At 40.0% G+C, this 25,740-nt stretch overlaps 1 protein-coding gene across 1 annotated transcript; it reads left to right on the top strand.

The window, feature by feature from the left end:
* Positions 1-16,695: 16,695 nt before the first annotated feature.
* On the top strand, positions 16,696-24,629 carry LOC109634558 (acetylcholinesterase-like). The gene is made up of 10 exons (XM_020095143.2): positions 16,696-16,850; positions 18,427-18,735; positions 19,469-19,703; positions 19,821-19,953; positions 20,343-20,494; positions 20,906-21,092; positions 21,498-21,808; positions 23,137-23,346; positions 23,440-23,597; positions 24,198-24,629. The coding sequence occupies exons 2-10, from the start codon at positions 18,435-18,437 to the stop codon at positions 24,293-24,295; spliced, it is 1,785 nt and encodes a 594-aa protein (XP_019950702.2). The 5' UTR covers positions 16,696-16,850; positions 18,427-18,434; the 3' UTR covers positions 24,296-24,629.
* The last annotated feature ends 1,111 nt before the right edge of the window (positions 24,630-25,740 follow it).

Here is a 25,740-nt window from a genome sequence, read left to right as displayed (position 1 = left end):
AGTATCTAACACGAGTCAAGCAGTACGCTGGCGTTGGACAACAGTTTTCCCTTCCACTTTAGTGAAATTTGCAAACCTCAGATACGGGCTGTGACACAGAGAGGCTCTTGCCACTCTATATCCACACACTCCCCAAGTGTGTTTCAGGCTGTGAACACTGGCTTAAAGGCTGCAGGCACTGTCTTACAGACACTTCTGGTGGTGAGGGCCAGGAGATGTGAGCTCATGGTCTCAGCAGTTAACTTCATCACTTGGGGCAAAACCTGTGTCACCACATAATGGGTCATCAGTTATTTGTAGACAAAAAAGAAGCATGGATCTGTTGACAATATCATGTGTGAAACTAAATGCATTGTAACCTTACTCTAACTAGGAAAGGCTCAAATAAAAAAAAAGTATTTACACATTTCTTCAACCTTGGCTGACAAAGGACATTCAACACTTTAATCCAGAGATATTTGAGCAAGCACAGAATCCATCCTTATAACACTATATTTAGCTTGGTGCTTGGTTTGTAAAAGTTGTAGTAGCTCATGCAAGGAAACCCCCACAGAGTCAGTGTTGATAAAACCATTTCCCAAATCATTGAATTCATATTATACAACTGTGACTTAGGTCCAGAGGGATCATATCCTGCTCACTGGCAATATTTCAGAAGTTATTGTTCTATTAATTTCTCTGCTGTGTATTTACTATAGCGTGAGTATGAATGCTTAGATGCGTCTGCAGCTAAGTGGAATACAAATGGAATGTAACAACCTCCTGTGGCTGTGTCCTTGTGTTTGTCATTATGTGTGCGTGCTGTTTGGCCACACACACACACACACACACACACACACACACACACACACACACACACACACACACACACACACACACACACACACAGAGAGAGAGACACAGACAAATGAAAGAGTTCTGTGCTTGCTGTTAATAACTGGTCCTGAGCTCATTTTAAGTGGTCAGTGATTAGCTGAACAAGACAATATTTTTATCATGGTTATAAATATAATTGAAGTGGAGTATTAGAGTAATTACACTCAATACAAAACAAAAAGCAAAACACACTGTTCACCTGTGGTCCACCAACACAGGTGTTGTTCAGGTCATACTCTTCTCAGTGCCACGTGGGTGTGGACAAATTCAGATTTGATTGACAGCTCCACTTTTTTGTTAATTTTGTAGCCGCTGTTTTAGCAGGACAACTTGTTGACCTCTTTCTTAATAATTCTTTTCACTGTTGTAAGGAATTTAACCTGATTACATTTACACCTGGTATTAATGTGTGTCTCCAGTGTCCACACTGATCTCCAACTGAGATCTGATCGCTCAGTTCAGCTCACGTCACATGCTCCTCAAATATTAAGAACAGAAGAAGACGGTTGTCATTTCACAGTATATTTATCTTGTGTTAATGTTGCTTTAAAGAGAAAGACAAAGAGAGTGTGTGTGCTGAGGAGTTTCAATTCCCTGTAGCTGTACCTCTGCACTGCTCGGATGAGAATTACCCTTGTTCAATGGGTTGATACAAGGGGTCTTTTATTCTTCACTGCTGTGGCAAATGGGTGGTCGGGGCAGCTGCCTGGTGTGGTTGGTTAGGATCGCATGAAACTCAACTAACAACAATCAAATGACACTGAATTGATTGAGAATATGGAAAAACCCACAAAAAGAATGTGCATGCAATGAATTTGTGGTAATAGCACAATCACGAAAACTCTCCGACATTTTTGCCTATTGTCTTTGTGTTGACACTCAAAGTGGAGTGGAGGCAGGCATTGATATGGAAACAAGTGATACGGGGAATATGGATGGATCCACACCACATCTAACAAAAACAAAGCTCACACATATTTCTCTCTTTGTGTGCACGTACAGATTTAGTTGAGGACTTACTGAAATTACAGTCCACTTAATATGAATGGTGGAGGATGGCGTTGTATCATTATCATCATCCAATCAACTGAGAGAATGAGTTTCTGTTGTGACAACCTATTTAGTGCTCATGATAATGTGGTGGTTGGACTCATTATTACCTTCCAGTCCTAGCCCAAGGCATAATAGATATTGAGAGATATAGAAAATAATAAAGCCTACTAGTCTCCCTTTATGTTTTCTACCTCGGACAACATATAGTGTAGAAGAGCTTATGTAAGAGAATGTTATCAGCCTGTTTAGTATCCACAGTCATACTGTGCTGCATGAGGAGCTCTAATCAACGGAAATTATTGTTTGTAAAAAAAAAAGCAGCCACATCACTGTCGTACTTTTTTGCTCCTGCCATTCAGGCATGACAATCTGTGCTACCATAGAGCTCTCGTCATTAATAGTGACAATTTCTTGGCACTAGGATGGTGTAGAAGCATAGACTAAAAGTTAGCTGGGAGAATAACTTACTTTGATGGTGACGTGTGAGGTAATCTGAACATAGGCCCACAACCGAGGCCAGGTAAAACTTAAGTGTGTTAAAGGAGGATGGTACATGGTCTTCTTAATGAAAGAAAATTGGCATTTGGGAATGAAATGTGTGCAGAGAAGCCTGTCCCCACAAAGCAGCTGGAGAGAGTTTGGGGCCATAGGGCTGAAAGTGTGTATCCTTGTGTATGTGTCTGTGCAAGAGAAAGAGAGGGAGAAATTGTAGTTCCAGGTTAGTGGGAAATCCTCAATGGTTCAATTACATAGCCTTGTATGACCTGGGGGGACTTCTTGATAAGACTATTAGCTCACAGTCAAAGTGCCAATGCTGTCAATTCAATACATAGAATCACCTTAACACACAAACACTCTCACAAACCCATGCACACACCTACAAGCAGAAGTCTGCACATGCGTTCAACAGCACACATGCAGTGCTGAGAAATCCTGCATTGGATATGTGATAAATACAGCTAATGAATTGACCTGGTTTCATTTCAATATGACAAAAAACACAATGAATTATCGTTTGTTTTACCATGTGAGCAACTGCTCAATCACATCATTTTTCTTTGTTATGACACAAAAGTAGACATGGGCTTTGCAAATGAAGCTAACTTAGCAGAGAGAAGAAGCAATTACAAAGGAATGAGTTTTAACTTTATCAAGCAGCAGCCCAAAATGATTTCTAACAAAGAAAATACATTTCATGTACAGATTAGGTTGTGTAGAATTTAGTGGCATCTAGAGTTGGATGTGCAGGTTGCAACCAATTGAATAACCCTCACCATATTCTCCAAGTGTGCGTCTTTAAATTGGCCCAAAAGGCAATGTTAGGGTATTGTTAAAAAGATCCTCTCTAGAACCAGTGTTTACTTCATTCTGGGCTATAGTTGAAACATGGCAGTGCAACACTTTGGGCTCTGGGGATATAAAGGTCTCAATCTGTGCTAATGCAGTTTATGCAAACAGATTTCACACTAAATATAGACAAGTATTAATAGAATGTAGTAACGGATAGGTCTAAAATTGATGTTGAGATTCCAAAAATGGACAATTGCATGATTCTGCCTCAGGGATCCCAAGGCATTTCTCAGCCATATGGGATGAGCAATCCCCCCAGCATGACTGGCTCTGCTCTAGGGTCTCCTCCCAGTTGGACATGCCTGGAATATCTCCACAGGGATGTATCCTCAGTAGTCTCCCTTCAACACAAATAGGCAGCTGCTCTACTCTGAATTCTTCTTGATATCTGAGCTCTGTTCCTAATTATAAACTCAGTTAATCTGCTAGAGACAAGATCATTTTGACCACAAGTTATATCAGTGTGGGTCTCTACCCAGAGCTCATGACTGTAGAACGTGCTGCAACATAAAGGTAATTGATTATAAGTTCCAGGTCATGCCTGAGGAAAGCTCGAATCAATTGCAAGCAAAATGCTAACTACCAGACAATGCTTGCATGTCATTGCCTCATTTAACAATGACGCTAGGTGTTCTCAATTCCCTAAAGTAGCTTGATTCTTTCGCTACAAACAATGTGACAATCTACCGCCCAATAGCCAGCATACAGGTCCAGGGGTCATTTTGTTAAAGCCAATTCATCTGGACTCCAATACCTGTCTTTTCAAGTGGTAAGCCTACATGGCAACAGCCAGATGTTTTTCTTTTCGTTGAGCTTGATTGAGCCCCATGAGTATAGGCCCAGCCAGCCAGCTCATTTGCGAGCTTCCCTCGCTAGCAATGCTCAAATAATGACCTTTAGTTTTCATGATTCAGGTGAGGTCATTCTTTCCCAGCAAAGTCAAATTACAAGGGTCTCTGAACTGAACTCAATCAGGCCTCTCACCTCCTCATTTCTGTTTGAAGACTTCTGATTGAATGATTCTGTGACAACAACCCCTGGGGTCCCAAGGACATACAAACCCTGCCTTAACAATATGATTCACAGAGAGAAATAAATTCTTAAAAAATGAGCAGCTTGTTCTTTGTCCTCGGAGGCAGACTCCTTTTCTTTCAATGCCTATGCTCAAAAAGGGACATTTTTCAAAGATTTCCATTGATTTAAGCAGAGTCAAAATGTGAGAGTGAGCAAAGCAAGGTGACCATGTTGATAATTTATTTGCAACAAGGCGAGCTTTCATAAAAATCCATCCTAATTATGACGGAGATGATTCCATATTGGTCTAAAATATGAAATGACTTTCAGAGTTTTCTGAAACAATTAGAGAATTAAGTTTCTGTCCAAACTAAATCATAAATGAATTCAAAATGAAGTAATTAAGTGTGTACTTATATTTGTGTGTGTTTATGTTAACACTAGAAATACATTGTATACACTGGGTGTACACACCTAATTTATATTCCTGTGACACATGGAGGTGACGATGAGCAATAATTTCAAGGTTAGAAAAGAAGAGACGTGATATGAAGAGGGAGCCAGTAAGAGAATTTAATTAGCACCACATTTGTGCAAAATTCCATTAAGCGGATTTTCCAAATAAAGAAAATATAAAATCCTCATTTGCACCAAAAAGGCATTCTCCTTCCATATTTCCAGTTTGAAATGAAGACACATTATGCAGCCATGCTTTTTGGCATCTTGCAAAAAAAAAAAAGTGCTGTCACTGCAAAAGAGGCTTTCCTCTGTGATTCTCACTCCACGTGTTCTCACTAATACTGGGGGAGTTACAAACAACATAACAAATACATGTACGCAGAAAATGTTTGGAAACATTGCAGGGACTGTGTGTGTTTGCTTGTGTGTGTGCTCAGAGCTGCAAGCAATGTGTATTCACAAAAACATTATATCCATAATACTCTTTTTAAATGATATATGTGTATAATGCATTTCCTCTGTCTGTGGCCTTATAGGCCCCTCACTTGCACCTTCCTACTCTAGTTCTTCACCAGGAAAATGATTGTTCTCTTTTCGAACAACTTACTGCTTGTATTACAGTATGTATTACTCACATTCTTCTGACAAGTAACCTCTTAGTATTTGCATCAAATATCGTGGAAATAATTTTAAAAGCTGTGGCTGTTATGGCACAGGAACAGGTCATTCACTTGTCTTAGCCGCTGTGTCCTTTCCAAATGTCCAGATGAGTCTCTGGTTACTCCCAATGGTGACAACAGTGTCATGTATGTAGCTCGTTGCCATTGGTATATGACCAGAATACATCATCTTGTCTGACACCAATGTCAGTAGTCAAGTGCCAAGTGTCAATGCCAAGGTGGCTCTTGAGGAAACATGAGGACATCATCAAATTGAGTTGGGTTCATCTGCTGGTGGCTAAACATGTTTGTACAAAATTCCATGGCAGTCCATCTTATAGTGGTTACAGTATATTCCAATCTAGGGGAATGACTTCAACTATCATTAACTGTAATCTAGGGTTTCACAAAATTGTTCAAAGTCAAGGTTCTAGGTTTGGATGGATCATCGGTAGTATGTCTCCAAAGAATGACCAATGTGTCCTTAAACCTCTGAGGTGACCTATGCTGTCATTTCATCCATCACTACATCCTTGCTCCAACGACAATCAAGAAGGTTCAGTTACTCACAAAAGTGCGAATAGCTTTTCGAATCTGTTTGACGGTCCTGCTAAAAGTGATTTCAAACCAACAGACCAGAACACATCATGTTGTGGAATAATTCCCATTTTTTCTTGTTTGCAATCGTCAAAAGCCTATATTTTTTCTATAATTCATCCCTCTGAGTTACATCAAATATTTCAGATACACATCAGTCAACTATTCAGAAACTAGTTAAAGAGAAAGCTGCAACTCTAACTTTTAAAGATGAACGTCTGTTCTCTTTAATAAAAGTTATATTTCGATATATGATTACTAGATATTTTCAGAAGTCTTTCATTAGCCAGCCTTATGGTTCTCTCTTTTGCAGTTTGTTGCTTTTCACCGTCCAAAGAAAGAATTTCACTGGTATGTATAATAAATCGTTATGTTTTATAAATCTGTCTGAGTCTGCATCTATCCCATCAATTATGCATATTTTTTGCAGACTCCTGAAGTGATCCTACTGGCTTTATAGTTTGAATTATTTTACTACGGGCAATGCCATTTTATTGAATCCATTAGTGTTATGCACTTGTGTATGCAGGTAACAGTACACAGTTGCCTTATTTTTATATATCTTTGTATTTGTAATTTTGGACTTTCCTTCACTGCCGCAGTTTCACTTTTCATTTCTCCCACATGCTCGTGCTGGACCTCAACTCCATCCAAACCCCTTGCCTCTCTTAACTATTTCATCTCCTCTCTCTCTTCTTGTATTTCTGTCTTTTTTGTGGTTAAGTAAAACTTTAACTACTATGGGGTGAGCTCTGAACCCTTTCTGGTATTTAATTAATAGGGTCCTGCTGAGTGACCAGATTTAACCAGCCCCACTACTGTGCTGGCAGGGCAGTCCGGTTTGAGGGAATACAACAAATACACATAAAAAACATTTACAAACACAGATCAAAATATACAGTTACTTATTTATGCAATGTGAATACAAATGCATGCTCTTTCCTATGTCTCCCACTGTCTCAACACACATGACATGTTCATGCTCACATCAAACATTATTCATTTCTGTCTCTACAACAAAGCTGTTGAGTCATTAGCATCAGTGGATTAGCAGCACAGGAGATTTAACCATAAGAATGGTTGAGAATTAACAGCGTAAAGAAAGGATATCCATTGAATGGAACATTACTAAGAGGACTGATAAATGGGGAAAAAAAAGGTATGACAATGCAATTCTTTAAAATAATTCATACATCTGAAGTTTTGTGGATGAAAATTTTACTCTTTGCATTTCTTAAAGTGTTATTCAAAGTCTAACCACTTCTGTACAATATTGTCCATTCAGTGAGATAAGAGAGAAATATGATCCCTTGCCACAACTAATAATAGGTTAAAACATTTTATCCAACAATTTCTGTCACTTTATGGAAGCAATGTTGAAAGCCAGTGTGAGACAGCATCAGTAATTTCTGCAAATACCCCAAAACAACATGTTTACATTTAGAGCATGCAGTGTTAGTAGTTATTATGACGGTAGTCAAATTCTTCTGGGAGTAGGAGTGGGTCTGCAATACTTAGTCCTTTAACCCAGGAGACTACTTTTCTTTTTTAAAGCCTAAAATGCCTAAAATGTCTCTTTTAACCATGACAATGATCAAAACATCTCATCACACTGCCAAGCACAGCTTACAGGGGAATGCTATGAGAAGGAATAGCAGGGACAGTGCTCACTTGAAAAATGGGTGGGTTCAAACAAAGGGTGGTATGTCGTGAGTTCTTTAACACATCTAGATGTGAATACCAGGAAATAAAAGCTGAAATTCTGAACTCTTGTCTCATACTCATCTTTTGATCTTAAACCCAAATGTCTTCAGTGACCAACAAAAATAAAGGAATTTGCCTTACCGTTCCAATACTTTTGGAGGGGACTGTATATAAAATTGTTTGCCTTAGTAGCCGTAGGATTTCAGCTCCTGATACCTCATAGAAAGACATACTGTTTTCATGATTTTAAACAAGCGAAGACCTCAGAATTTGTATTTGCCGCCAATCGAATCAGAGGATATATTTTCACCCAAAAACTTTCAGGGGCATGACGCAAGGGTAAAGTACCCTGATGGTTTGCTGTCATCTATCGCCAGCAGCGCTGCTCGCACTCACAGTGTGATTGGTTGCCAGCCATTGCACTGAGCCTGGTCCACTCTATCCAGGTCAACAAACTGACACAAAGAAACTTAACCAAAGTACCACAGAGACCGGAGTCATCAGCGATTGTCCACCACAGTTTTTCACCATAGTCCCTGTTGTTATTATAGCGTTTAAGATTGTTAAAAATCAATTACAATGGAATGTAATCATAGCCATTAGGGCCACTTTAGCTGGACTTGATTTCACTGGTGAGTTTCTGAGCACAAATCGTATTAAAGGATCTGACAGCTAAAGTTGCATGGCTTGCATAAAACACACACACACACACACACACACACACACACACACACACACACACACACACACACACACACACACCTAACTATGCATGCCATGTCAGGAGCATGTGACAATTTGTGGCTTCAGTGGTTTCCATTAGGAGTTGATAAGATTGGAAAATGAACACAGCTGCATTTTAAACAACTTAACTTTAAATTGCTTTTATCTGCTATATTTTCCCTCTGATGTTGAGCTTGAATCAGTGCTTTCCACACCTACGCTTTTACTAGGTTGGGCTGCCAAGGTCAATAAATGGCTGACCAAATATATTTGGCATTTGTATTTTTATTTTATCATCTGACCAAGAGAATAGCTGTCAGTGACCTAGTGGAAAAACTCCCCTCGCTAAACCCCTCTCGTACCTGTTTATTCTTCTGTTGAAAGTGGGGTCCACTGACAATTGCACATTCTCTGAAGTGACCCCTCCAAACCTCCAGTGAGCTACCAGCACAAGTAGGATCTAATTCTGTAGAGACACTGAGGATGCAGCTTAAATTTGGAAAAGACTTCAGTACGCGCGCACACACACGCACACACGCACACGCACGCACACAGTGCAGAGACATGTAGTCTGTATGCAAAACAGCTTTTACTGTGTCAAAGGCCAGAATGATTTTAAAATGAGTTTGTTGTTTTTTTATGGTAATATATATATATTAACAGTCACCAGCAAGAATAACTATGTTCATGGGTGTGTGGGACAGTGACAAATTTGACCACTATTGGTGGTCATATTTGTGGTGTGTGTGTGTGTGTATTTGTGTGAAACTAATCCAAATGATTACGATAGTTCTTTTCGTCTCTCTCCTTCACACACGCTCTCTGTTGGACACCATCTTTATTTGTGAGTTGCCATTTCTTACAGTAAAATAGTTACGTGAAACATTTTGAATTGTTTGATGAATCAGCAGGAAAGCAAATAAATTGTTGAGGAGGGAGCAATTTTGTATTCTCTGCCCAACTCAACAGAAGTAATGTGGACAGCTGTGAAAGAAATGGCATATTATGAAATATACATGTGGAAATAGACAGAAGGGGACACTGTCCACCACATCTGTTTTTTTCTTTTTAGAGAAAAACCTCTAGTTTAATTAAAGGAATGTTTTTCTTTCAAATTTGATTCAGCCCTCCACATTAAAACACCAATACAATAGATTGTCTAATGTCCACAGAGTCCACCCCGTCCCCTCTTCTCTCCCTTTTGTTCGATGTTCTCATTTATCATTCCTCACTTCACCTGTGAGTCCAAACAGCAATTAAAATTATGTTGCACAGCGGCACATGCTTGGAGGAAGGGAGGGGGAGAGAGAGAGTGAGGGGGGGGGGGTGGGGGGAGGGAGGGAGAGAGAGACGCGTTAAGGACATGAAAGAGAGGAATAGAGGGGCAGTAAAGGAAATGAAACACAATGGGAAAAGGGACAGCGGAGAGCAAGAAGAAGGCAAGGAAAATGAATAAGAACATAAACAAGTCTCCCACCTCTCTTTCTTTTCCTTCAATCTCATATATAAATGTGATGGTTGCTCTCGCCATACAAAACCCCATAGGCAATTTAAAGAAAGTAGGCCAAAATGAAATATGGCTGCAATATAAAAACAACACTTCAGACACACAGCAGCTTGATAAGACCGTTTGGTGTGTGCATGCGTGCACATTAGTGTGTGTGTGTATGTGAGAAGCCAGTGAGTTTGGGGTAGGTATGAGAGCAAGGGGACACTAAATGGGTCGCAAGACACATGAGTGTTTTATCAAGATTGAGCTGAAAGTAGAATTTCAAATGAAATTTTATACCACTGAAATGGTTGTATAATCTATCATCCTGTTTCTCTCTCTCTCTCTCTCTCTCTCTCTCTCTCTCACACACACACACACACACACACACACACACACACACACACACACACACACACACACACACACACACACACACACACACACACACACACACACACAGCAATCTCCTGTCCACATGCTACCCTGCCCTCACGCTGCACTCACATGCCTCTAACCTTTCAGCCACCAGCACACTGTAGCATGAGCAGGATAAATCCTCGGTAATCTGTCTGTGACATGCATGAGGACCATGTTGACTTACTCTGAAGAGTGAAGTCTGACCCAAATATGGATGTGGGCATTAGCAGAGAAGTGACCTATTATTTAGTAACATGATGTCATGCATGATTGCACTGAGACAAAAAAAAAAAAAAGATGTGTTTTAGTTCGAAGGACATGGCAGCCTGAAGTGGCAGTGGGAGATGACTGTGTTTCCCCTTTTGGGTCTTAAAGGCTTAATTATCCAAAAATGACATACAGAGATGGCTGTAAAGTGGACACTCATTTGACCTAAATATCCCGTTCTTAGTGGCTGCAGGGGATTTTAAAAACAGTTCAACTAGCATTGACAAATGCAGCTTTGCGAGGACAGGCACTCCTAATAAGGGCAAATATTTGAGTGTTTTAATAAATCAACTTGAGTTAAACCTAATTATTTTAAAAAAGATTCATGATTTTACAAGTTTGGGGTGTTTATATCATTCATGATTTCTCTCTGGGCTCTATTGTTCCCTCCACTGTACCTGCCATCCCCTCTGACCTGGTTTGCCCACCACTAAAGACACCTGTCACACTCCACCTGCCCACCAGATGTCCCCAGACATTTTTCCTGTCTCCATATCCACCTGATCACAGGTTCTCCATTGTCCAATGACTGGAACTTCCCTGTACTATCTACATGTTTCATTTATACCATCTGCTCTTTGGTAATTGAGTGTTTTGTTAGTTCCCAAAATCATTTGCTGATGATTCTATAGCTGCTTTCAGATATTCATCAAACTCTGGACAACCTCTGGACATTCTCTGGAGGGGCTGAAGGTGAGACAGCAAATGTCCGATTGAGAGCATCTGCACTTTCTACAACCGGCCCCAGAGGAAAAAGTGTGCAGAATGTCAAAAGGAGCCAATGTAAGAAAAGAGCAGGATTCCCCATGATATGAACCCACCTAAGCAGATAATGTACTGCTGCGTTGTTCATCTGTGAAAGGCAACCTCCGGAGAAAGTCCGGACCCAATTCTGCAAACAAGAAAAATGGTGTATGTGTTTCCTGGTGAACTGCTATTACTGCTGCCTATGTTCTGTAAGGTGCAGACCTGTCTTTCTGCTGGTCCTTAGATCTGGTCTTATTCATTAAGTATTAAAGTTCCTTCCCTACACCAGTCTGTCTCCTTGTCTCTGGCATGATGTTTAGTTATAAATACCTGACGAGCAGTCAATGAAGTGTTCATAGTTCACTGACGTACAGTGAGGATTAGTTTATAATCAAAAATCGAACATTTCCTAACCTATACTGTGTGAGTCTATTGACAATTCCTCATGACTGAGCATATTATGGTGGTCGCAGGAAAAGGTCCAATCAGGACAGAACTTTCCACAGTAAGTAGCAACGTTTGGACTCCAAATAAAGCTAATAGCTTATAAATTGGCAAACAACCACACACTTTGCTTAACTGGCCTTAGAGAGGATGATTTCTTATAGATGTTGGACTTTATCCAAGTCTAGTGGCCCCTGATTTATCTTTTTATGGGTAACTGTGAGCTGGATGATTGAGCCTCTTTACAGCCAGAAAAAGACAAGCAAACAAAAGACAGATGTTCAGCCTACAGCACAAATAATGACCTCAAACATTACAACTAATGACCTTGTGATTTCAAATGATAGGAGGACTGTACCAGAGCTAGGAGAGAGGGTGGGTAGATAGGGGACAACCAACAGGTAGATGGAAATGTGGATACATAGTCTCATTTGACCTCGTCAGTCTCCATCCCACACTCCATTTACTGAGTTATTGAGTTCTGCAACCTGTTAACCAGCTGTCTCTCATTTAATACACCCGTCTGTTTCTCACTTCACTAGCTTCAGTAGCAACCCCCCACCCAAGCCCACCAACCCTGTCTCTGTCCTATATCTGATTCTGTTCTGCCAATTAGTGAATTCTATGGCAGTGAAGGACAAGTGCTCTATTACTTGTGAAGGTGAAGGACCATTCACTGATTAATACAATGTATGTGGAAGCCTGCGTTCACATGTATCTGTGCATTTATGCACCACACTGTAATTGTTTTGTGCCTGAGATGTGTGGTGGTGCTGATTCAGTGAGACAAGGACATTTTTCCCATTAACAGGGTGCTAGCACCTTATGTGGTTCTATACTGCCAAAAGGCTGGCACTGGCCCAGCTCTGCTAAATTACCGGTCAAGAAGTTTGAGCCACTGGCTCATAGAGGGGCCATGGCAAACAAATTAAAAGCTATGTCCAAAAGCAGTGAAAAGTCAACACAGCAGTGTCCTGTGGAAGAAACCAACGTTTTGATGGCACTATGGGAATCTACAAGACAATCTGGAAGGAATAACCAAATCTTCACCAGATACAGATTTGGATCTTCAACAAAGTCCACACACTCAGAAATACCAATAAAAAAAATCCTGAATCTACTAGCTGATCCACAACCCAAACTTAATGTGTTCTTCCCTGACTCAGACAGCGTCCTTCTCCAAGTTCAGAGGAAATAGGTTCTGTAGTTTCTGGGAGATCCTGCAAACTAACACTGATGAAATCATAATTCTACTTGGTGGAGGTAAAGGAAAAATCTTATGTCGCCAATAAGACATTCAAAACTACCAACACACACACGCATATATTTAAATAAATTTGATAAAAAGAAGGTTTATACATGGTATTAACCACTATCCTTCTCTGTGACACCATGATTGGATATTGACTATATCTTTATTCCAAGATTACACACAAGAAATGAATAAAAATGTTTTTTTCCCCTCTCTTTCTTTTTACAGCTTATCCCTGCCCTCATATCAGAAGATTGGCATTAAAAGGGCAAGGGTGGAATTAACTTGTCTGAGTGTCAGTGTTTGCATGCATTTTGGACAGGAGGAGGGGTAACTTTCCAGTCCCAAGCTTATTTTGGAATAAGATAGCGAGACTACTCCCTCAAATGTTCCAATCAAATCCCTGTCATTTTTTCTTTTTAACAGCTTAAGCCCTAAAGGTGTGCGGTTAGTTCGAAGTCAGTGCTGTCTCACTTCTCTGCCTCTCCCTCGATTTTTCAGTCGGTTTTCCCACCTCTGTCTGTGCATCTCTCCAGCCCTCCTGCTGAGCTGCACATGTACTTAGAGTCAGACCACCCACGGTGTCCTTTCTCTGGGGCTGATGTCCACTGTTACAGCTGGCTGTTTTAGGGATGGAGCGATGAAGAGGGAAGAGAAAGAATGACGGAAAGAGGGACAGAAAAGAAAAAAACAGCTCCTTGTCTATGGATGAGGTTAAATATTTCCCTGTGGCTATATGCTACTATATATTAATAGAGAAAATGAACTATAAGAAAAAATAAAAAGCTACATTATATTAAATTATCAACAAATAAATGAAGTATATTTGAGGATAAATTCATAAATCCACAAAACAACTTCTTCTTTACAGCATGCACGCTTACCAGTTTTCTTGTGTATGAGTCATTTTATAACGTGCAACACCTAAGAATAGGCTGAAGTGAAGCACAGAAATAACTCATGGAAGGAGAATCTATCACATGCACACAGCTACAAGCATTTCTTGTTTGAATGGTTTGACAGCCAAAAATCAATTTTACTGTTGCTGTAATATATTTCTACTTAATTCATATTCTTATATACGCATATGAATTAAGTAGAAATATATTACTTCCATCGTTCACCATGATAATACTCTGGCACATTTTAGCCTGTGTGCCTCAGTCTGTATGTGTGTCGCTGCATTAGAGTTCCACTGAGGTTGTTTATTGTTAATCCAACTGCACATCACCATTCTATAAATAACATAAAAAATAAAAAGACACATGCACAAGCATACACACACACCTAATGGGAAATTCCTCACATGTAAACAAACACACGCAGGCTACAAAGTCACTTAACCCACACACACATAAACACAGAGCTGCACACACACACAGACTTCAAAAATTCCAAAGATAAGTTCACTTTTCTCTCCAGCTTTGGCCTCGGGATTAGTGGAACAGGAAAGCAAAGATGACAAAGCACACAGTAGTGTGAGAACGAAACGAGGGGCAGAAACAGGAAGTTGTATAATTATGGGGGACTAGATGCTGTCATCATGCGACATCCACTTCTGTTTACATGGAGGTCACGGGAGAAGGATTACTAAACCTCGACTTCCCTAAGCATCGTACACATTTGTTGCTATGGAGCAGTAGAAACTCCGTTATTTGAATGAGTAAATTATGTTCAGTCAACACTGAATGGATAGTGTACAACACTTTGAGAAAGAAAAGTAAAGCCAAAACGTCTTGCCACCTGGTGGTTGGCTTCGGTATAGGTCATGAATACGTCCATCCACGATCACTACTGCTCAGACTTTGGCTTTAAATGTGCAAGATGGCAGTGTTTGTTTCTGGGATATTTTGGCTTCATATCCGGAGGACGTGGAGACGTGTCGTCCATCTTTTACAGTGATACAGACTCAGAGTAGCAGGCTCTCTGTTCCTCACATTATTTTCAGGTCCTGGTCCCTTTTTAAAACTACATCCTATACTGAATGAGGAACATGCTGCCTCCTCAAGGTTTTTGGCCTTGACTTTGACCCGAGCACTTGAAGTCTAGAACAGTCTGGTCAGATACTGTGGATTAAATATGTATCTGACACACTGAAATAACAGCTGTAGCCCACTTAAGCTGCCACAACTTATTTTTCACAAGCTACTCGATCCAAATGCTGGTTGTCCTTGTTGAGAAACACTGAGTTCCTAAGCTTAAAATATTGATAGGAAAGGAATGAAAGCTTAACTGCAGAATGCAACTCCTGATATTGACATGATGCAGTATGAAGGTGTACCCGTTTGAACTAAAATGTATTATGTGAATGGCATTTTCCAGTAAATTGTATTTTTTTTAACAAGACAGGGTTTTGCGACATGCAAACCTGTGCCTCTGTAAAACCATGTGTGTCTAAATAAACACGTCACCGTGTATGACGCAAACTTCTCCCCTGTTCGGACCATCAGTGATTCATTGGCACAGTTTGGAAACATCTAAGTACAAGTGAGTACTTTTAACTTAAGTACAGTTTAGATGTCCCATTGCTAGACAGAAATCTCACCTCTAAACGTATCCAATGTGAGATTGAAAAAAAAAAAAAAAAAACACGTTTTGGACCCAAACAGTAAAAAAACTAAAATTCTGCCATTTTTTTCTGAATTAACAAAGATGGCCTACATCAAAATCCCAAGAGAAGCTCTCATTTAGTTACTTTGAGAGTGTTGAAGCAAACATGTCCCACCTGTGCAGTTTGAACCAGCTTTATTTTGGGTATGAGACACTGGGAGATGCTTGCGTATTTAAATCATACAGATGGCACCGTTACCTTCACCAAGGACGTTACATTTTCACCCCTTTCCGTTTGTTTGTTTGTAAACAAGATTCTCCAAAAACTACTTAGTGGATTAACACGAAACTTGGTGTAAGGATGTAGTATTGGTCAGGGAAGAACTCATTCAATTGAGTGCTGATCTAGATCGGGGGCGGATGATAGGATCTTTAAATAATTTCCCTTGATTTATCAGAGAATAATTCATGAATCTTGAGGGAAAAAAAATCCAACATGTTAAAGGGGCTGATATTAATGAGTTTGGTGTAGATCCAAATAAAAGTCCTGATCCATTGAATTGTTGAGTTTTGCAATTTGGGTTATCTCAATGATTTAAAAAAATCTCATAAACACGTTTGTCAGAATTCTAGTAATCATCTCATTATTTCATAAAAAAACATCAGATTTTTTTTCTCAGATACTGCAAAGTGATAAATGTATTTATTATTGCACAAAAAGCAAAGGCTATAGGGACAGTGCTGAAAAATTAACACAAATATGTGCTGCAGAATTTCACTTTCATCTATCGCACAACCTTTAAAAGAAAAGCTTTTTGAACTATTTCCACCACTGTCTTTAGTATATTACAGTAAAAGTACCTCTCACACACTGCAATTGAATAAATGATATATTAGGTATTGTGCAATAACGTCACAATGGCATGTTATTTGTGATATTTATACTAGATTAGGATTCTGAAAGCATCATTTACTTCTAATTTTAGAATACATTCGTTTTTTCACTGGCATCCTTGTTTCGGTTTAAGTCACAGATTCCTAGAGAGGCACTGCGGGTCAGAGGAGTCCACTATGACTTGAAATAGATCCTCCATGGCAGCAGTGGTGGTGTTTGTGGGTGGTGGACAGGACTAGTCCGACAGACACTGAGGGCTTCTGAGTCCACGCCTTCTTCACCTTCGTCTTCATCACCGCCTTGCGTTCTCATCCGCTCCACACAGGCTCACACAAACCGTCAACTTGTAAGGTAAGACGCCTGTGGTGTTTTTATTTGTATAAACTTGGTAGAGACACCAGCAAGACATTTGTCCTTTCTTTTAAGTCGCGTGTGTGAATCTGGGGCGCGCGTCTCCGTCACTATCCCGCCGTGCGCGGCTTTTACGCAGGGAGCTGGAGCGAAGCGCGCGTCATGCGGCCAAACGCGTTATTGGTGACGGCCCAAATGTTTCCAAATCCAGGATTATAATAAGAGTTTCTTCAGTGACATCTCCCCCCACGCTTTTCTCTCTCTCTGTCTGTCCATGAACACGCAAGCGCGCGCAACACACATACGCCGTTCTGCTGGATAATTCTGTTTGCTCTGGACATTTAATACACAACGTACTAAATGGAAAGTGTGGGGTTCTCAATGCAGTAAACCCACCTGTCTACTGGTTTACTGTAAAGTACAGTGATAAGCACATGCTCTTATTTTCACTACTGAAGGGATGAGCCTCTTGATCCTTTCACCTTTAACCCAGATATGAGCCCTTAATAAAGGAGTGCTCCCTATATTTGTAGTGAACTTTGAAGCATTGATATTCTTTAGCCTAGAAAAGGGCTACACCAAAAAAAAAAGATATACAGAATGTACAGCACTCAAATGTCAAGGTTAGGGTGGGGGACGTGAGATGAGGAGGACCAAAACGCAGAAACTAATTAAAGTTTAACAAAAAAGTGTATTTTATTTAGCAGGGGGTAAACGTAACACAAGAAATCTTCAAGAAATAATAATCGCACTCAAAAAACAGGAGTGGAAACACAGAACAGGGCAGGATACAAACTTACTGGGTAACGTGACGAGAGCTGACGAGACACATGAACAGACAGAACCATGACGACGACAAACCAACAACCACATGGGGGAAACACAAAGACTTATATACAGACTGGAACTAATGAGTAACTGGGGACAGGTGGCACAAGACAAACAGGTGAACCTGATGAGGGCAGGAAGTAAACAGGTGAAAACACACAGGGAGCAAGGACTACAAAATAAAACAGGAAGCACTGAACAAACTTATCAACGAGAACAAAATACAATAACCAAGACAGGGATGAACACAGGAGAGGGACACAGAGCAACACAGGAGAATCACCGGGTGGAACATAGCGAGGGACGAGGGGAACACAGGAGAGGGACAATGAAAATACAAAACTGTGACACAAATACCAATGTATGAATCATTACGTCCCATTGAGTTAAAAGGGATTGAAGGTGTGAGTACCCACGGTGCTCTGATAATAGTGTATGAAAATAAAACTTCCCTGTGGTAAAGTTCGTCAGAACCCTGAAGCTGCAACACCACTGCTGCAGTAGGCAGAATCCCCATTTGGAGGATCAGCTATCATTGTTGATAACACCACTTAAGTGGATGCGCGTCCAAATCTCACCAAATTCGACACTACACTTTCTTGTGCCCTTAACAATATTAAGGGGGTAGGGAAGCTGATAAGATAAACGTTTTTTTCGAGAAATGTGTGTGACAGACAGACAGACTTCTGGAATGAGAAGATAGATGAAGACTTATAGTTTTTGTGTGGATATTTTTTTCCTTCCCCAGGATTTTCTATGGCGACAGTCCCTCGATATGCACACTTAGCCACTCTTCTTCTGCTGCTTCATTTCCTGGCTGCATCACCCGTCATTCAAGATGACCTGGCAATCAATACAAGTCATGGGAAAGTTCGAGGGAAGTTGCTTCCAGTGCCGGGTGGTAATGTCAGAGCATTTCTTGGGATTCCTTATGGAAAACCACCTCTAGGAAAACTGCGATTCAAAGCTCCAATGCCAGTAGAGAGATGGGAAGGAGTGAGAGACGCCATCACATACCCAAATTCTTGCTACCAGCTGCCGGATACAGCCTTCCCAGGTTGGATGCATGTTTACATGGATGGCATCTTTAAGTTGAAACGTTAAAAACTGTTTTTGTGTTGTGTTATAACTGAATGACCAAAGTGTGACAAGTACTGCAAGAGCACCAGAGAACAAATACTTTGAAGTTTTCTCAGTGAGGAAAAATAATATTTGCATTGCACAGAACAAATTATATAATCCTATGTATGCATCCATACCTGAAGTGAAAGTGATTGCATTGCTCATTAATATATCGCAGACACTAATAAATCCTTGGAAATAATTAAAACTGTTTGGAGAAGTGCCTTTAACACATCCATTAGCACACATGCACCAACTGCAAGCCTTCTACCCCACCCAAGACATGAATTGGCGCTGGATTACGGTTACTCACTATTTATAGCCAACGCCACCTGTCAGGGGTTGTTTGGAAGCCAGCTACAACAAATGTCATGCATGTGTACAGAGAAAAAATACTCCAAATATAAATATCACAGCTCACATATGGACAGGAGTCAATAACTTTTAACCATTTCTGCTCAGGACAGCAGTGCCCATTCAAAGGAAAAACAACAGAGATCAGCCTCATTATTTTTCTTTTTGAGTCCTTTGAGAGCTCATTGTCAACAACGGTTATATAAGTTACCTCACTTCACAATGAAGTTAAACTTATTATAGGTCTCAAAATGTACCCAAAATTGACGTATAAGGATCTATAGGAACATGATTCATGTGATTGTTCTTACCAGGGTTTAAAGGTGCTGAGATATGGAACCCCAACACCCCCCTGAGTGAGGACTGTCTGTACCTAAATGTCTGGTCCCCACATGTCAATAAAACTCAGCCTCAGCCCCCCCCGCTGGCTCCTGTCCTTGTCTGGATCTACGGAGGCGGGTTCACTCAAGGAACGTCTTCTCTGGACCTTTATGACGGCCGCTTCCTGACTAAATCTGAAGGTGTTGTTGTGGTGTCGATGAATTACAGGTAAGAACTCATTAAACTGAAAATACTGAAATAAAACAGAGTTTTGATGAATGTGGGTTTTAGCTTCAGTTAAATGCCGTGAATATCTCTCCTCATTTTTGTGATCATCAACGTCAGACTTGGAGCTTTTGGTTTCCTTTCTCTTCCTGACAACAAGATTGTCCGCGGCAACGCAGGTCTGCTGGACCAGCGCTTAGCCCTTCGATGGGTAGCCAATAATATTGCTGCTTTTGGAGGTGACCCTTCGAAGGTGAAGTGTTTTGGTCTTCTCACTGAAATCTAAATATCAGATTTTCTAAAAACTGTTTTAACAAATCATTGAAAGGTGGGGTGAGCAGTTGTCAGAAATGACTGTTGATATGACTGTTGATATCTGAACTTATTTAGATGTCTTCTGTTGTCTGTGCTGCTTCAGAACATAGCAGTGCAATTGTGAAAATGATTGTGGTTATAACTTCCTATGAAATAGTAACAGTAGCACAAAGACATTTCCAGTGGCTAACAGTATTTAGTAGACTGAACTTACATCTAGTGGACCAGGAAGCTATATTAGCAGAATTGGACACAAAGTGAATTGGATTAGAGTCTCTTACCCCATCTAAAATAATATGTGGAGTTTTGATCTGCTGTTGTTTCCAGGTGACTCTGTTTGGAGAGAGTGCTGGATCAGCATCTGTGGGCCTTCACCTGTTGTCCCCAGGGAGCCATGCCCTTTTTCAAAGGGCTGTGCTGGAGAGTGCCTCTCCCAATGCACCCTGGGCCACAATGAGCCAGACTGAGTCCTGGAACAGGTAGCTAACATATGTATATATAATTCATTTTGATTGCGATGTAAATATAGACCATTTATATGTTGATCTGTCAGCCTGGTCTTTATTTTAAATTGACATATTTCGACAGTTATCAGATGGATTACCATCAAATTAAAAACCAGTTGCATTCATGGTCCCCAGGGGATGAATCTACTGACTTTGGTGATCCCTTGGATATTCAAAGTACTCTGAGCATGAATCCTCAATGAATCCACAATTTTTGTATTAGTACATTTGACCGGGATCATCATACATTCCATATTCCAAACACATATATTTGTTCTCATTGGTTTCTATCCTCTCAAACCCTTCCCCTGGCCATCTTTCTCTCATTACTCTTTATCGCAGCTTTTAGTAATTATGTTGCTCCCATTCACTGTCAATATCCAGGGCCTTGACGCTGGCAAAGTCACTGGGGTGTCCCACGGCCAACTCAGCTAAACTGGAAGCTTGTCTGGAGCAGGCTGATGCTTGGAAAATCACATTGAAGCAATATGATGTCCTCACAGAGCCTTCACTCATAGCCCTGCCCTTTGTCCCCGTGGTTGATAAGGACTTCCTACCAGATAAACCCAAAGTAGGGGAAAGCGTTTGTACCTTTTCACTATCTTATCTCTCATGATGATAAACCCAGTCAATCAGTTTAAAAGGAGTGTGAAGGCATAACAACACGAACAATAGATGATATTACCTTTTTTTATTTACTATTTTTAACTGTCTATGTAGCTAGATCATTTACTTTATTTACTCTTTGAAACCTCCCACACATGGATACTGAAATTTAGTTGATGTAGAAGAAGGAACCAAACGTACTTCAACCAACCTGGCCTAGTTTTACTCTATATAATCTACGCTCCCTGAGTAATTAGCGCAGCATAATAAAGCCAATTAAATGCTGTGGTTGCATCTTGTAAAGAATCCTTATTTGAAAAACACCTCTTTGCTTCACAAACAACAAATCGTCCTTATTCTCTCCCTGCAGGTTCTGCTGAGAACCGGTAACCTCCCAAAGAAAGAAGTGCTACTTGGCTTAAACAAAGACGAGGGGACGTACCTCCTACTTTATGGAGTTCCTGGATTCAACATCAGCGGCCAGAGTCTGATAACCAGGAACGAGTTCCTGCAGGGGGTGACCATCACAATGGCAGACGCAAGTAAGGTTGTGAGAGACGCTGCCATTCTCCAGTACACTGATTGGACAGATGAGAATAACAGGATGGAAAACCGGGACTTACTGGGTAATCTGGTTGGAGACCAGCATTTCATTTGTCCAGTGGTGGAGTTTGCTCAAAGGTAAACAGTGTTTTCTAATTGTAATGATGTGGTTTGACACACTTTCACATTTGGCTCAGCAGTGATGTACAGTTGTTTATCATCTGCGTTACTATGGAAACAAACATTGTGCGCTCTGATGATGTCACCCAGTGGCATCATGTGTATGAGAGTAATAAATGAAAGCATCATTTCATACAGATAAAAGAACATTTGATTTTGTCTTGTTGTAAAATCAGGGTGTTAAAGAAATGAGGAGGGGCTGCTTTAAGTGGTCTCAAGCAGTAAATTAGCTTTCTGGTTCAGCTATGGGTTCCCCCCCCTGTACTGTTGACTTTGTAATGCAATCATTTTTGATGTATGTATCACACAGCAGTTCATTTAATATTATCAGCTTCATTAGATAATTTGGCTGGTGGGGAACAGACATTATAGACACACACGCTGCATTGACTTCTCACACTGGTCTGGGAGCTCCTGGGGATCTCCTGGGAGGACCTTCAGGCAGGTGCTCATAGCAGGAGTCATGCGAGTCATAGCATTAAGTCTTAATTTGTCAATTAACTTAATTAACTGAGTCTTAGTTGCTTTATTTGTTCTTTTTTTAACAAGTTTGATGTTAAAGGTTAATCCAGGTAAGTATGATGGAAGCGATTCAACCAATATACAGTTGACATATATTTATTTATTGCCAGTTTCTACAATTAATTCTACATTAACCGTATACTGACAGTTTTTAAATTCATTTGTACAAATCTGATAAAACTGGCATGTTTCCATACCATTATCAGGAAAACAATTAAATCTCGCCCCTGAGAAAATGTCCCCTGTACGTATCTTAGAAAATGTTTATTTAATATTGTAATTAATAAATCCAAAAAGAAAACTACACATTTGAAACAATAAAAGATAAAATGGAACAAGCAATGCACTATTGAGACTTAACTCCTGAATTGAAAAAATAAATAAGTAACTAGAAAGTGACATAAAAATAAAAACTATAATAACTCCGGTGCAATGCCCAGGCCAAGGGTAGCTATGAGTCAGAGACTCTTTATATGGTCTGGAGACTCTGGTGCAGGATTTATTATTCTCCTCTTGCTTGGTTTCCTCATCCAAATGTCTCATCAAGTCACAGCTGTCACTTTGAAATCATGACAATATAAAACAGTTGACATTGCCTATTTGGGGTTTATAAAGCTTGTGCAGATTATGCTTTGTCCCTCCGAAACTTTTCAATTTAAATTCTTGTGATTGTTCCAGTCCATAGAGCAATTTCTTTATATTCTAGAATAAACCTGACCTATATCAGGAGAACAATATCACAATATTGTCCATTTGTTTTCCAGGTACTCAGAACGTGGTGGTAAGACTTTCCTGTATTTGTTTGACCACCGGTCGTCCATCAATCCTTGGCCAGCGTGGATGGGCGTAATGCACGGCTATGAGATTGAATTTGTCTTTGGAATGCCTCTGAATGTGTCCCTGGGGTACACGAAGAATGAAGTGAACATGACTAAGAAGATTATGAAACACTGGGCCAACTTTGCCCGAACAGGGTACGCATAATAAGATAGGATCGGGGGCTCAAACTGTGTGAGGGCCCTCATGACACAGTTGAACTGTCCTGATCGGCTTGTCTTTTTTGTCAGGGATCCAGGCATTGATGGAGCTAACTGGCCCACATTCACCCCTGAGCAGCAGGGCTATGTGACTCTGAACTACAACCATCCAGAACACAGGACAATGATGAGGCCTCAAGAGTGCCAGCTGTGGAACAAATTAATACCTAGTCTACAGAGGGTCTCAGGTTAGGCGCACACACACACACACACACACACACACACACACACAGAGAGAGAGAGAGAAACACATATTGCCTTTGTCAGGGAGGTGTTTTGCCTTTTTTAGCCTCTGGAGGAAATGTGTGTCCAGGCTCGCTGCCCCTCCGCTTCACCACAGTTCTGGAGGACTGAGTGGGAGGACAGGAGGGTCAGTCGTCACTTCACTAGTCACTGATCACAGGCTGAATAACAGTCACACTCTCCTCCACTGAGCTCATTACACCCCCAGCCATAGAATTCATAGTAACAGACTGTGTGGCCTCAATGTCCAGACTACAGAGTGTGCAGGGCACCATGTTTGGTTGTATAGAAGTTTGTACACGTATTACTTATGGATTCTTGCTGATAAATCCTCTAACAGACCCTCAGTGTCTTTAAGTTTAGGCATAGCCAACACTTTTTCAGATTTTTAAATGAATACATGTAACTTTACTCCAACTAGTTGTTTCTGGGACTTACAAAACAGTTGAGAGGAAAACACACACACAACTTTGTGGAAGATGTCAAAATCATGTTAGACTAAATAGAGGTGACTCAAATCTCTGTGTCTTCTTCTCTCTCCACAGATGATCTCCAATCTTGTGTACATGCAAATGGGATTATAGTCTGCTGTAATTTCAGATTCCTCCTCATTTTACTGGTTACTGCTTTACTGGTTTTCTAGAGGGTAGAGAACTCTCTTATATACAGTTAAAATAATATTTTAAAAAATTATCCATAAAAGGAATGAACAAAACCTGGTCTCTACTACTGTTTTAAATTATAAATTTGACTACTGCATTATTTCTCCTTAATAATTTGATTTTAATTCATATAATTCAGCAGCAGAAAATGTTTAAGATATCATTGAATTTTATTAAATGGTCTGTATTTATATAAATGCTCTGCATGGATTGAGCTGCTGACCTGCTGGTTAGAGGTCGACTGCTTACCCCTCAGCCACAGCCGCCCCTAATGCAGTAATAAATGCAGTAATGAATAAGAGGGATTTCAATGTTGCCGTGGTTGTGGTCGGATTATTTTTACCGTTTTCTTGTTGGGATTATTAATCTGTAATAATCATATGTTTTGTAAATTTAAAGCATCTACTCACAGTTAAACAAAAACAGTGGAATGCAAAAGTGCATTATTTCACATTAAAATGGAGAATAAATAAGTATAAAATTCCAATACTAACATTAAGTACAAGTACTCCAAAATTGCACAATCATACTGTATTACTTTCCACAACTGATTCGATTATGTCGTTTAGTTAAAGGTATATTTAGCATAAACCCTCAACTCAACCTAAGACAATACTGACAAAGGAAAAGAAAAGGTTTTCAAAAAAACCTCATAACGTTTTGTTATGACCTGGGAATTTAATTTTAAAGACCTCATTTTCATTTGCCTTTTTTTATAAACAGTGTAAGTGGAACGTGAATTTCACACATTTCACTCAAGTATGGGTCTGATTTTGGAAGGAAATTAGTGCAAATTCATTTTAAATGGCCATTTGTGACTGAGGGAATAATTTATTGTAAGTGGCGTATTGACAACATCATATTCATCTCACACAATCAGAGATTTGTACGTTGTATTGCACTGATCATTAAAGGCCATGAATTGATCATTTAACGTCTGCATATAACATTGATTTACTCTAGTGATTTATTTCAACCAAGTAGGTTATTTTCACTTATTGGGATTTTATATTGTATATCTGATAGAAATTCACACACGTTCTTTGAACACACAATCCTCTTAGTCTTACTACCTCTATGTTGTATGTGGGTTCATTATTTCAAGGATAACAACATATTTCAGTGTATATATACATATATATATATTAAGAGTGAGGGCAAAGATCAGAAATCCAAAAAATCTAAACCAGAACTCCTTTTTATCGTGACTTTTTATTTTTGACCACACATCTCAGACACTGCAGACACTGCAGACACTGCAGACACACACACACACACACACACACACACACACACACGCACACGTATTTGCAGTGTCAATGGCAAACAATCTCACAGCTCCCATTAGCACTCACTGAATGATATTTATTCTTGTCATCATACGTGTTTCACAGTTGCACATACTGTGTTATTGCTCGTAATTCTG

This window comes from Paralichthys olivaceus, chromosome 11 (genome assembly GCF_024713975.1).
Source record: "Paralichthys olivaceus isolate ysfri-2021 chromosome 11, ASM2471397v2, whole genome shotgun sequence".
NCBI lineage: Eukaryota > Metazoa > Chordata > Actinopteri > Pleuronectiformes > Paralichthyidae > Paralichthys > Paralichthys olivaceus.
Note: the sequence above shows the minus strand (reverse complement) of the source record. Positions and strands in the feature narration are given on the sequence as shown.